Source organism: Capricornis sumatraensis, chromosome 6, assembly GCF_032405125.1.
Source record: "Capricornis sumatraensis isolate serow.1 chromosome 6, serow.2, whole genome shotgun sequence".
In the NCBI taxonomy this organism is placed as follows: Eukaryota; Metazoa; Chordata; class Mammalia; order Artiodactyla; family Bovidae; genus Capricornis; species Capricornis sumatraensis.
Genome location: NC_091074.1, coordinates 37,178,751 through 37,193,057, shown reverse-complemented (window position 1 = coordinate 37,193,057; position 14,307 = coordinate 37,178,751). Strand labels below are relative to the sequence as shown.

Below are 14,307 nucleotides of genomic sequence, written 5' to 3'. Positions count from 1 at the left end.
TTGGAATCATCTTTGCCTCCTTTTCATCCCACATGGAAGGCGTCAGCAAGTACTTTGGCTCTGCTTTCAAGTTGTTTATTATCTGCCCGTGTATCTGCTTCACAGGCAGCAGACTGAAAAACCACCATCATCTCTTGCTTGAACTGTGGAGTAGCCTAGTGACCATTCCCGCTGCTCCCTTTCACACTTGTTTATCCTTTACACCAAGCCAGGATGATACTCTAAAGTATCAGGCAGACCCTGTTGCTTTTCAACGCAAAAGTCTATAGAGGCTTCCTCTTATATCTAAAATAAAATACAAAGTCCTTTCTGTGGTTCTGGCTGCCTCTGGACTTTATATCCTAACACCCTCTTTGTCAGTTGTTGCCTTCACACCACGAGCCATTCTTGCTCTTTCTCATATATGCTAAGCAGGGTCCTGCTCAGAGCCTTTGTTTCTCTCGTTTCCTCACCTTAGGTATTGTTATTGACCTGGGTATTCAGATGGCTCACTCCCTCATTTCTTCATGTTTCTGATGTTGCCTTGACAAAGAGATCTTTCCCTCTCTTCCCCAGACTTGCTAATAACACTACCTAATGTTGAGTTATATGTTTGTCTGTCTTCTCTTGAACCACGAGGGTAGGGTCTTTGTTTTAGGAATAGAGAGGAATTTAGAAATTAGGAATACAGAGGTGTATTTCTGTCATGATGTGTGGCACAGAGGAAGTGGTCAAGTCCTTGTTGAATAAATAAACAAACCAGAATACCTCAAGCTCAACATTTAGTCTTGAACTCATTACTCTATATCCTATCCATGCCACTTAAGATGTCTTTTAAAAACAAATCAAACACCAAGAGGGAACTCTCTGGACACTGGGTGATTGTGATGTGTTGGTGTGTAGGTTTATCCTTGGTAACAAATGTACCATTCTGGTGAGCGGTGTTGATAATGCAGGCAGGCCATGCATGTGTGTGGGGGCAAGGGCTACATGGGAAACCTCTACCTTCCTATTTTATTGTAAACCTAAAACCGCTCTAAGAGAATAAAATGTTTAAAAAATTGATCCTGTGATTCTCCAATCCAAACATCTCAGTGGTTCTCCACTGTCTGTTGTCTAGGCTCCTTAGGCTAACAAGTAAGGCCTTTTGTGAAGATGTTTCTCAAGTTAACTTTCTATACTATTCAGCCCCCTCCTTTTACACCTTAGGCTTCAGCCACAGTGACTTTATCTTCCTCAAGCATACCATACCACACTCAGAGTGTTTGAACATGGGTGGGAAACCCTTGCTCTCACTTATGAGATTCTTCTTGAAGGTCCTCTGTTTGCCACTCTGGCATGTTTCACGTATCGATTCTGACGCTTTGTAATAATATGCAATACTATTTGATACGTTTGTCTGCCCCACAAGACTGGCTGTGTTCCAATCTTTTTGGTGACTGGCCTGGAGAGCAGCTTACTTTCTGAGTTACACTGAAAATGGTTATAAGATACTGGGGTTCTTCAGGTTTGTCAGCTTGGTGCTTTTGAAGGTAAACACTAAAGAGAAACAAGTGGAATCTCAAGTTTGTATGCACACTAGGAAATAGAAGAAGGTTTACCGTTTCTTTTCAAGGAGAAGCAATCTTATGCAGTTTCTCTACACTATGAGAAAAAAAAAAACAAGGTATAGCTATAAGTTTATAAATCAGTTTAATAAGAAAAATATGAATTCACCCTCCTTATTTCATCCATGTGATAACTGCTCGAAGCAGTGAGTCAGATCTGGGAATCAGTCTTAGCTCCAGGAACCCTGGAGAGTGTTTTCAACCAGACTTGTTTAGCTTATTGTGTTTGCACATCAGCACTCGTGCCTTCAGCAGCTTTCTAACCAGGGAACTAAATGACCCATAGTCCTATTTTAAACTATTTACACATCTACTTTTACATTGTTTCTCCCTCTTCCATGTATTAAAATAATATCCTCTTATCATTTAGCACTTATCATGTGCCAGCTGTATAATATACTAGTTGATAGTTTCAGGTAGGAAAAAGGTGGTCAGAATATTGTCCTAAGTTAACCCTGTTGGGTAAGGAGTGGTAGAGGCTAGATTCAGACCATTGTCAACTTGCCTTCAAAGCGCCATGTTTGTTCTTTGCCATGTTGGCACCATGCCTGGCTTTAGACATCTTTCCCCTATCCTTTTGTTTATTTGGTGAACAAGCACTGCATGAAAACTTGAGCTGTGCTGGTTAAGGGCAAGATTCTAGTACATGCACTTTGTGGAATCTTTGCCTGTTCAGGGACCTGTTTCATTTGTCTCCTTCTTCTCCAACTATGCTTTTAGAAAGGTGAACTCATATAATTAAGTGAAATTTTCCTGATGCTAATAGTTGTTTGATCTGTGGAAAAATTTTTATTTCATCGATTAACATTTGTATTTTATGATTTTTTTATTGTAAAGTTTTCCCTTGGAAAATTCTAAATACACACACAAAAAAGACAGGCATATATGTATGGCCGAGTCCATTCGCTGTTCACCTGAAACTCACAATATTGTTAATTGGCTATACTCTCATATAAAATAAAAAGTTAAAAAAAAAAAGAGAGAATAGTATAATGAGCCCTTATGTACTCATTACCCACCTTCAACAGTTCTCAGCATTTTGCCAGAATTATTTCATCTGTTTACCCCATGCCATTGTCACACCTAACAAACTGAAAAAAGTCCTTACGTTATAATGATTTTTTTTTAACAGGGAGATGTTTGGCATGTATTCTACTGCTAATCATGGAATAAATTATTTACTTGCAGGTCTCGTAGCTGAGAAAATAAGAATCTTTATTCCAGTCAATAAGCAGGACTTAAATAAAATACTTTCCTTGAGCAATTTGATGTGTGAGAGGACTAGGAAAACTGGACCAGGGTATTTAAATCTTTTTTAAAAGCCATGTCTAAAATGTAATGTGTTTCGCTAACGTTTGTTTTAGACTCTAGTACTTCAGGAATGAAGTAATTTGTAAAATATATGTATACCCAAAGCGACTAGAAAAGGAAGAAATGAAGAACCTCAGGGTTCGAAGGAAAGAAATCATAAAAATTGGGGCAGAAATGCAAAAGAAACAAAAGAGACCATAGCAAAAAATCAACAAAGCTAAAAGCTGGTTCTTTGAGAATATAAATAAAATAGATAAACCATTCGCCACACTCATGAAGAAACAAAGGGAGAAAAATCAAATCAATAAAATTAGAAATGAAAATGGAGAAATCACAACAGACAACACAGAAATACAAAGGATCATAAGAGACTACTATCAGCAACTATATGCCAATAAAATGGACAACTTGGAAGAAACGGACAAATTCTTAGAAAAGTATAACTTTCCAAAACTGACCAAGAAGAAATAGAAAATCTTAACAGACTCATCACAAGCACAGAAATAAAAACTGTCATCAGAAATCTTCCAGCAAACAAAAGCCCAGGACCAGAGAGCTTCACAGCTGAATTCTACCAAAAATGTAGAGAAGAGCTAACACCTATCCTACTCAAACTCTTCCAGAAAATTGCAGAGGAAGGTAAACTTCCAAACTCATTCTATGAGGCCACCATTACCCTAATACCAAAACCAGACAAAGATGCCACAAAAAAAGAAAACTACAGGCCAGTATCACTGAGGAACATAGACACAAAAATCCTTAACAAAATTCTAGCAAACAGAATCCAACAACATATTAAAAGGATCATATATCATGACCAAGTGGGCTTTATCCCAGGGATGCAAGGATTCTTTAATATCCACAAATCAATCAGTGTGATACACCATATTAACAAATTGAAAGATAAAAACCATATGATTATCTCAATAGATGCAGAGAAAGCCTTTGACAAAATTCAACATCCATTTATGATAAAAACCCTCCAGAAAGCAGTCATAGAAGGAACATACTTCAACATAATAAAAGCCATATATGATAAACCCACAGCAAACATCCTCAATTGTGAAAAATTGAAAGCATTTCCCCTAAAATCAGGAACAAGACAAGGGTGCCCACTCTCACCACTACTATTCAACATAGTTTTGGAAGTTTTAGCCACAGCAATCAAAGAAAAAGAAATAAAAGGAATACAGATGGAAAAGAAGAAGTAAAACTCTCACTGTTTGCAGATGACATGATCCTCTACATAGAAAACCCTAAAGACTCCACCAGAAAATTACTAGAGCTAATCAATGAATATAGTAAAAAAAAAAAAATTAAAAATAAAAATTTAAAAATTTAAAAAAATGAATATAGTAAAGTTGCAGGATATAAAGTCAACACACAGAAATCCCTTGCACTCGTATACACTAATAATGAGAAAATAGAGAAATTAAGGAAACAATTCCATTCACCATTGCAATGAAAAGAATAAAATACTTAGGAATAAGTCTACCTAAAGAAACAAAAGACCAATATATATATATATACACACATATATATAAAACTATAAAACAGTGATGAAAGAAATCAAAGATGACACAGATAGATAGAGAAATATACCATGCTCATGGATCGGAAGAATTAATATAGTAAAAATGAGTGTACTACCCAAAGCAATCTATAGATTCAATGTAATCCCTATCAAGCTACCAACGGTATTTTCCACAGAACTAGAACAAATAATTTCACAATTTGTATGGAAATACAAAAAACCTCGAATAGCCAAAGCAATCTTGAGAAAGAAGAATGGAACTGGAGGAATCAACCTGCCTGACTTCAGTCTCTAATACAAAGCCACAGTCATCAAGACAGTATGGTACTGGCACAAAGACAGAAATATAGATCAATGGAACAAAATAGAAAGCACAGATATAAATTCACACACCTCTGGACACCTTATCTTTGACAAAGGAGGCAAGAATATACAATGGAGAAAAGACAATCTCTTTAACAAGTGGTGCTGGGAAAACTGGTCAACCACTTGGAAAAGAATGAAACTAGAACACTTTCTACACCATACACAAAAATAAACTCAAAATGGATTAAAGATCTAAATGTAAGACCAGAAACTATAAAACTCCTAGAGGAAAACATAGGCAAAACACTCTCTGCCATAAATCACAGCAGGATCCTCTATGACCCACCTCTCAGATTAATGGAAATAAAAGCAAAAATAAACAAATGGGACCTAATTAAAGTTAAAAGCTTTTGCACAACGAAGGAAACTTTAAGCAAGGTGGAAAGACAGCCTTCAGAATGGGAAAAAATAATAGCAAATAAAGCAGCTGACAAAGAATTAGTCTCAAAAACATAAAGCAGCTCCTGCAGCTTAATCCAGAAAAATTAATGACCCAATCGAAAACCTGGTCAGGGAGAGCCACTGGAGGAAATGGCAACCCACTCCAGTATTCTTGCCTGGGAAATCCCATGGAGAGAGGCACCTGGTGGGCTACAGTCTGTGGGGTTGCAAAGAGTCAGATATAACTTAGTGACTAGACAACAACAAAGAGGATACTTTGAGACAATACTTTTAACAATACTTTATGCATATATTATTGTTCTTTATTATAAGTAAAGCCTTGGTATAGGAAGAATGGTAACATAAATTTAAGTTGTAAAACCCTTCCTACCCAAGCTTATCTGACATTCCTTTCACCCATTACCATTTTCCTCCTAGCAGATCTTAGGAATGTTCTTGAGGTTCTGATGTTCCAGACTTGAATGTCAGCAAGAGAATAAATGACTATTGATACCTAAAATGGCATATAAATAATGACTTTGTTAAATGATCATACTGGTTATCCATAGTTACTTTGATAGATCTTTAGGTTACCTTAGATTTAATAGTGAAAGTGACTTCTTGGCACTAATTTTTCCATATCAGTTGGTAATTTCTCTCCCTTGGAACTTGTTTGGCTTAAACTAGCTGACAAAATAGGGAAACTAGTTAGGATCTCTGGTTACCATTAGAAATGAAAGTTAACTGTTATTGAGATTACTCCCACCTATCCATTTATGTAATAATGTAAGGAAAAGATTTTTGTTCTTTTAGACTTCCTTTTCTAATTAATAATTAGACCAAAGGTTTTAAGTTGCCTGAATCACTTAATGTGAAGTTCTATATGTTATGTATACTAAATTTTGTTTCCGAAATAAGGCAGTAGTGATTCTTTCAGAATTTTTATTTTGGATCGTAGCTTACTTACCTCTTTGAGGGTTTAGAAGTATGGTAAGTGGTGGATTTTGTGTTATAGTAGGCAGGCATGGCATTATATTATATCCTTTTATCTCTGCAAGCACATGGGAAGAAGGTGTTGGCTTTACTCAGATTTTACATGAGGAAACGGAAAGTCAGGAGATTGAACAGTCTGAGAAGAAACAGTGCAGCCAGTCTTAGAAGGGTATCTGACACCAGTGCCAGGTGAGCTGTAAATAGGGGACTGAAGAAAAACGAGAGAAAAATCAAATCCTCAACGAAGTAGGAGAGAAATTAGGCCATCTTAGCGTAATATCGTTCAATGCCTGAAGCTTACATAACTTGTATAAAGTTCCTAAACTGCTTTTGATTCTCAACACAGTCCTATAAGATAGCGTGCATGACAGATATTCTCATTGTACAGGTGAGGAAACTGAGGTCTGAGCAGTAAGTGTAGGTTAGGGGGAAAGACCCTCTTCTGACTCTCACCCAGGCATGTAATTCCATGCAAATGGTGAAGGACAAGCCTAACAGTGATTCCCAGAGTTGCCTGCACATCTGACTCTCCTGAGGGGGTTGGGAAAATACTAGTGCCTGAGCCAAATCCTCAGAAATTTTCACTGAATGGATCTGAGGTGAGACTTGGTCTTTGATATTTTTGTGATTCTGTTAGACGGTCACAATTGAGACCACTGCCCCGATACAAAGGGTGGTAGTGTGAAAGTTGAAACCTGAGGGTTCTATGGTACTTTGGGCAAGGTTGCTTCAGAAAGAATAGATATTCACATTCTGCTTGCCTACAAGTTATTTAAAAATACAAAAAAGGATAACATAATTCCATGACCATTGTCATTATCACTGGGGAGACATCAGCGAGGTGACTTTTGTTTAGTTTTCAGTTCTGGTATCTAAAATAATTGTCACTGCTGTGTATGGATATCATAAAATAATATTGACACATTTTTAATTGGGTTCCTTTCATGAATCTCAGGACAACGTACAAATTTAAATCAAACCTAGAGATTAAAACAGCAGTAGGAAAGAACTGAAAATAGTAGCAAGGATTGTATCTGTGTCTATCCCTGGTGACCAAGATAATACCTTATCACATAGCAGGTTTCTGTTAAATATTAATGAGCTGAGCATATTCTGTGAAAGTGCATGAAATTACTGTAAAACGTACTAGTGTGATTTTATGACATACAAATTTGGAATTAATACTTAGAGCAATTTTATGATGGTTAATACTGAATTTTTTCTCAATACTATCTGTTTTCTTTTAGGACCTATACAAATCAGCCTTCTTTTATTTTGAAGGAACATTTTATAATGATAAAAGATACCCTGAGTGCAGAGATTTGAGCAGGTATAGTTTGCAAAAATCTCAAAGTCTTTGCTATTTCTCATCAAAATAGGGTTATCTCCACAAGTCCTATTATTGATGTGTTAAGGATCTTTGCCAAGGAATCATTTTGTTAGATTGTTTTACTAGTTTTCAGACTAAAAAGTCTCTCTCAAATTTTTAAAATATTTTCAAAGTTATTTCATCCAGTTGGCCTAGGTTATAGTAAGTTAATCGAATTTTTAGCACTGTAAAAAAATTTTTTTTACCGAAGACATATATTATTTCAAGATCTTTGCCAGCTATCTAAACCTTTTTTTAAAAAAAATTATCTACTGTTTCAGAAATTATAGTTTATCGTGTTGAGTCTTATAGATAACATCTGGAAAAAAAAGTAAATTCTACTTCAACACTTTATTAATCTGTTCTTCATATTTAGGTGGTAGTAAATTCACTTTTTTTTTGACTTGTCAGTTGTATACTCTTTTTCCTAGGTGACTGGATATATATAAGTTGTTTATGTATATAACATGAAAAATCTGTCTGACATCATGCTATCTACATAAAAGTATTACCATACTTTTATTACTGATGTCCTGACAACTAGAGTATGTATATATGTATAGTTTTTCTGAGTGTTTATATAAACTCTTTCATTCTCTTTCATTATAACCACTTGTATCTATATTCTAATGTAGCAGTTCTCAAACTTGGTCTCCACACTCCTTCATACTGTAAATAATTGACTCCAAAGAGCTTTTATGTGGGTTATAGCTGTAAATATTCACCATACTAGAAGTCAAAACTAAGAAATATTTTAAAGTATTAACTAATTTAAATAATCTGGGCTTCCCTGGTGTTCCAGTGGTTAAGAATCTGCCTTGCAATGCAGGGAACACCAGTTCAATCCCTGGTCTGGGAAGATCCCACATGCAACAGGGCAACTAAGCCCATGTGCCACAGCTAGTGACCCTGCGCTCTGGAGTCCAAATGCTGCAACTGCTGAGCCCACGTGCCCTAGAACCCATGCTCTGCAACATGAGAAGCCACCAAAATGAGAAGCCCACACCCTACTAGAGAGTAGCCCCTTCTCTCTCCAACCAGAGAAAGCCTGGGTAGCATTGAAGACCCAGTGCAGCAAGAACTTCAAAAAAAGTCATCATCATTAAATAGTCCAGTTACAGTTACCATTAATTACATTTTTATGGAAAAAAAAAAAAACCTTTTCCAAACAGAAGAGTGATGTTATACACTTTCCATTCAATCTTAAGTGATTACATATCATTTGGCCTCCTGAAAACTGGTTATTTATGAGAGAAAAACAGTTGAAAGGGCAAATAACACTTTAGGATTACTGCAAAGATATTTTTGACCACATCAACCTCTCTGGGGGTTTCAGGACCTTACTTTGTGAACTGCTGCTCTCATGGATACAGAAAAATTCAGAGTTCCTTCCTACTTGGCAACATGTATCAACCACTCTTGATTTTCGCCTCAAGATGGTAATTGTCCAATTAATTGGGTGAGCGCTTTTGTGAAATACTGTCGTTGCAAACTGTTCGGAGCAGTGATACATCCTTGCCTTTTTCTTCCTCAGAACCATCATTGAGTGGTCAGAGTCACATGATAGAGGCTATGGAAAGTTTCAGACTGCTAAGATGGAAGACTTCACCTTCAATGACTTGTATATTAAAGTGGGTTTTCCTTACTTATACTGCCACCAGGGAGACTGTGAACACGTTGTTGTCATTACTGATATAAGGTAAGTGGTAGCACTCAGAACATTTGTCCTGTTTTATTTCATAGTAGAAAACCATGGGTAGATTTGTTTGAAATAAGAGGAATGAAAGAAATGATCACTGCAGCTTGACTCAGGAGCAGCAAAAAAGTTTGCTTTTTCTACAATGACCAACTCTGCATCTGCATCTTGTCTCTTAGAAATATCTGTAATAAAATACTATTTAACCAGTGTGAGCCATTTGAAATGGTCCAACTCTTTCTAATGCCATGGTCTGTCCATAGAATTCTCCAAGCAAGAATATTGGAGTGGGTTCTCTGGAGAACCCCCATATTGGATCTCTGAAGAAGATCCCTTCTTCAGGGAATCTTCTTGACATAGAGATCAAACCCAGGTCTCCTGCATTGCAGTCGAATTCTTTACCATCTGAGCTACCAGGGAAACCCTATTTGAAATGGTAGAATATGCCAAAAATCCAGAAAGATAACTGAAGCTCCTCTTCTGCCCAAAGACAGTGTATGACTTCTGTGAATCTCCATGGGCCCCCTCCTCCATTAAGAAATACTAAAAATGATATTTTATCACAGTGCCATTATAAAGACAAATTATAAATACAGGCTAGATTTTTGCTATAAAAGTATTTAGGGGTTAGAAATCTGTAAATATTATATCTTCATTTGTGTATTGGACAGCTGTTATTCAAGTAGTAACCATCCGTTTTGTATTTCATATAGACCCTTTGCTTTGCACGTGTATTTCTGGGTTTCTTTTCTTTTTGCCAGAATCTGAAGGAAATAAAAGGGAACTGGAGGAAGAGATAATTCTAATGTTTGACAAATATGAAGACTTAGTGCTTTGATAAAGATTTAGAGTGGGAAGGACTTAAGTAGTCTAAAATGAGAGTTAGGGATTATAAAGTCTGTGTAGCTGGTATCTCTAAAGAATAAAGCTTTTCATTTCCTTATTAGGAAACCTGTTTATGAAGGATTGCCATAGTTTAGGAATAAGCTCTGCTAGATCCTTGGTCTTGGTTTGATTTCTTCTGAGAGACAGTGAAGATGTTCTTATGGAGCAGTGACTCAGGCTGATGGCCTTCCCTGCCTCTACTTTTTCTTATTTTTTGGTTTTAGTGACCAGTCTCCAAAAATTTACTTCCCATGCCCTCATTCTCAGGAATGTACTTTGTGTAAAATACTTCACACAAAGAGTAAACCTTGAAAAAGGAAAACATGGAATGCAAAGCAGGATAAAGACATAAAAGGAACTCTCAGAATGATAGCTGTAGAGCAGACCTAGAGAACAGCTTAGTCCAGAGACTGGAGCTGGACCCGAGGACTCAGGAGGCATGTCCCAAGACTGCTAGACCTCCCACTGGTGTGTGGCCCATGTGAAGAGCACGATCCCATTCTGTCAGCAGATAAGAACTGAATTACTGAGAGGTACACTGAAACCTAATAAGGAAATACAAACATGAGAGAATTAGTAGCTAGAAAACAAAAGTGTTACATGAGAAAATGAACCTATAATTCATTAGTCATAATTTAAACATTAAATATCTATTTAACCAAAGTTTAGTAGTTCTGTTGAAAAGCTGTATTAAAAAGAGGCAGTTAAATGAATGGCAAACAAACAGTTGGCCTCTTAGGAAGAATTGCTGAAGCAAGAGCCAGAAGTGCTCATAAACCTCATAGATTTATAAGACTTAAAATTATATATTTCTTTGATAATGTATTTCTTTTCTAAGTTTTATATAAGCTGTTCTGCTTGCTCTTCACTCAGATGAGGGGTAATATACCTCCGAATAAGCATGAGATGGAAGACAATCCACTTTTCTCTGATGATCTAAGTGTCCTTACATTTCTCACAGTGTAGGCTGTACAGCATCATTCCTAAAATTCAAGGCAACTTAGAAGAGCAATTTTCACTTACTAAACATTTGCTATGTAGGACTTTCCTAGGGAGTTTTTTAATTTAATTGACTAGAAGTTATTCTTCCCTCAGTTGGTAAAGAATCCACCTGCAATACAGGACGCCCTGGTTCGATTCCTGGGCTGGGAAGATCCCCTGGAGAAGGGAAAGGCTCCAGTATTCTGGCCTGGAGGATTCCATGGACTGTACAGTCCATGGGATCTCAGAGTTGGACACAACTGTGCGCCTTTCATAAGTAATTTTTATCTTAGAGGAGGATTTAATCATTCATTGCTATCCCATAGTTTAATAGTTGGTAAGCTATCAAGTTTATTAATCATTTCCTGATGAAGGACATGGAAGCCTTCATCTTGGAAGGACATGCTGCAGTCCATGGGGTTACAGAGAGTCAGACATGACTTAGCGACTGAACAACAAATCATTTTCTGATGGCAAAGTTAATATAGTGCTACCCTTTGTTACCGGAGGAAAAAAAATCAAATTTTATAATTCTTAAGGGGTTTTTAGAATACTGTTGTACATGCCCTTCATTTTTCAAATGAAGAATTGGGGGGTCCAGCATGGTTAAGGATTTATCCAAACTTACTAAGCTGATGAGTGGTGAAATTGACTTTCCATTTTTTAAAATTTCTTAATTCTGATACCTAAAACTTAAATTCTACCAATTCACATTATATACCAAAGCCAGATTTGGATTTTCAGTAAAGGAGTTTTTTTTAATTAAAAAGAGCCATGTTTGTAATTCAGAACCAATTAATCTGTAGCACTGAGTACACTTTCTCAAACTGTATTCCATAAAAAAAGTACTAAGTAAACAAAGCACAGATTTGAAGAAATTCACCCAGGTAGTGCTGCCTACATTTCCGTTGCAAGAGTCACAGTGTACATGGCCCTAAAGAGATATGGGAAATTTCACAGAAAAGAAAAGTGTTTAACCCCAAATGTCTTTTGGAGAAAGTGTTTTACGGAACACAACAAAAATGAAAATATACCTACTGTATTGTTCATTTTGAGGTAAGGATGTATTTCATTACAGATCACAAAAATTTGCACATCATTTATTTTTTCATGTACAAAAGGCTTGTGCATCATGACGACTGCCTGGATAAGACACTTTATCCCCTTATCATCAAGAAGCATTGGCTCTGGACCAGAAAATGTTTTGTTTGTAAAATGTTCACAGCTCGGTAAGTGATTCTACTTTTTTCCTTGGGAAGTATTGGTTTTCAATAGTGAAACACTTTCAGTTTTTGGTATTTGTTTTTCTGTTTTGAATTGAGGACTTATACTTTGGTATATAAATAATATAAAGAGTTTTATCTAGTTAGAAAGCACTACAAATAGTAGTACAAATCAGTTTAAGCTACAGCTGTGTTTTTAAACAATAACCAATTGAATTATGTATAATAGAAGTCTAGGGACTAGGTCAGACTTTATAGTTTGGTTGATAACTTATGCTGGATGCTGTCATCAGGGAGCCAGGTTCTCTTTCTGCCTCTTGTCAGCAGTTTCCAAAATGGCTTCATCCACATCGTCTCCATGATAAAAATAACACTTCGTCTCATTTTTATTTTAATGAGGTCAAAATATGGTTTTATACAGATTTATGGTTTTGCATCTTTAGATGTTTAACTGTGAATCACTCATAAAACCACCCAGAGGAAAAGGGAAGAGTTTAGCATCATTAGTGTGTTTTGGGTTCCCCACCACAACATGCTTTTCTAAATGATCAATAGAAAAACATAATAAATCAGTTATCAGATCAAAATGGCAATCGGAATGTCAAAACACTCCATGAGATGCACAATTCAGACAGACTGAAAAATATCGTTTTCACTTAATGTGGCATCCTCATTAAAAAACAAAATCTCAGTTGACTAATAGTTAGCCATATTCCTATTTGCATACCCTCTGTATATTAACATTTTATCCTAAACTCTAGGTTATGTTTGAAGGCTAAGTATGTCGTTCAAGCGTATGATACTTTCAAATATGGATTTATATTCTTTTCTACTTACCTTTAAGGAGAAATCTTTCAGAGAAAAGTTGTCCTTTTTGCCTTGTAGAATACTGGTAGTGTTATGTCTGTACCTATATATGTGTATACAATATTATTTATATAAAGGATTAAACTGTATAAATAAGATAGAATAAGGCAATAGTGGGAATGTTACCTATACATACTACAGCACATTAAAGCATGAAAAAGTTGATTGTAATGATGTAACATCTTTTTTAACTACAGATGGGTGACGAACAATGACAGTTTTGCACCACAGGACCCGTGTTTCTTTTGTGATGTTTGCTTCCGAATGCTCCACTATGATGCAGAAGGCAACAAACTGGGGGAATTCCTCGCTTATCCCTATGTTGATCCTGGAACCTTTAATTAATATCCAGAAGTATACCCTTGTGAAATAACTTGGTTACTTTACTTCCAAGAAATGCCAACAGGATCCACCAGAAATGCCAACAGGATCCACCAGAAACAATTGGCTAAAGTTGTCATCCCCACAAAAAGTTCAAATCACAGATCTTCTTAAGCAGTCTGAATGTATTTAAATGTTTGAATTAAATTAATATTTATTCCAAAATATAGTTTCTTGCCTATTTTTAAGTGAGCTGTCTATTGAGTTGTAGGACAAATCCTTTGTCAGACATAAGTATTCTGGTTTTCTCCCAGTCTGTACTTTGCCTATTTGCTTTGTCCAGAAGGGTTTTTGCTCATCTACCATTAGCAAAATTTTCCTAAAGATACACCAAGTGATGGAAGTGTTTTGAAAATTCTTTGAAGAATATGAGAGCTACACCTTGTACCATGAGGCTTCCAAGGTAAATATCCTTCAAATATCTGTAATAAAAATGGAGAGATTAAGAATAAAAGTACTTAATAAATACAGTATTCAGAAGAGCTATTGTGTAATTTTACACTGAACTCTTATAATGTTAACTAAACACTTCAAGACTCTCACTACATGAATAATGAATGTATAAAGAGCTTGGGTATATACTCATAACTTCATAGAAGTAACACTTGAAGCTTCATTTCTTGACGAGAACTTTTTAGAATCACAAACGCTATTGTCTAAAACATGACAGTTTTAATATTTTTATAATTTAAAAAAATTGATTGTATATAACATAACCATTGAGTGGACATGGG

The 14,307-nt window shown here is 36.0% G+C and overlaps 1 protein-coding gene across 7 annotated transcripts in view; it reads left to right on the top strand.

Annotated features, from left to right (window-relative positions):
• SNAPC3 (small nuclear RNA activating complex polypeptide 3) overlaps positions 1 to 13,674 on the top strand; it is a 39,940-nt gene extending 26,266 nt beyond the window's left edge. For 3 of the 7 annotated variants that reach the window (XM_068974199.1, XM_068974201.1, XM_068974198.1), the window contains 4 exons: positions 7,419 to 7,501; positions 9,075 to 9,239; positions 12,224 to 12,331; positions 13,390 to 13,674. In XM_068974199.1, coding sequence (XP_068830300.1) covers positions 7,419 to 7,501; positions 9,075 to 9,239; positions 12,224 to 12,331; positions 13,390 to 13,537 — 504 coding nt within the window. In that variant the 3' untranslated portion in view covers positions 13,538 to 13,674. Of the gene's footprint in view, positions 1 to 7,418; positions 7,502 to 9,074; positions 9,240 to 12,180; positions 12,332 to 13,389 lie in introns of all 7 variants that reach the window. The other 4 variants (XR_011145012.1, XM_068974203.1, XM_068974202.1 and 1 more) reach the window with 4 other exon arrangements.
• The last annotated feature ends 633 nt before the right edge of the window (positions 13,675 to 14,307 follow it).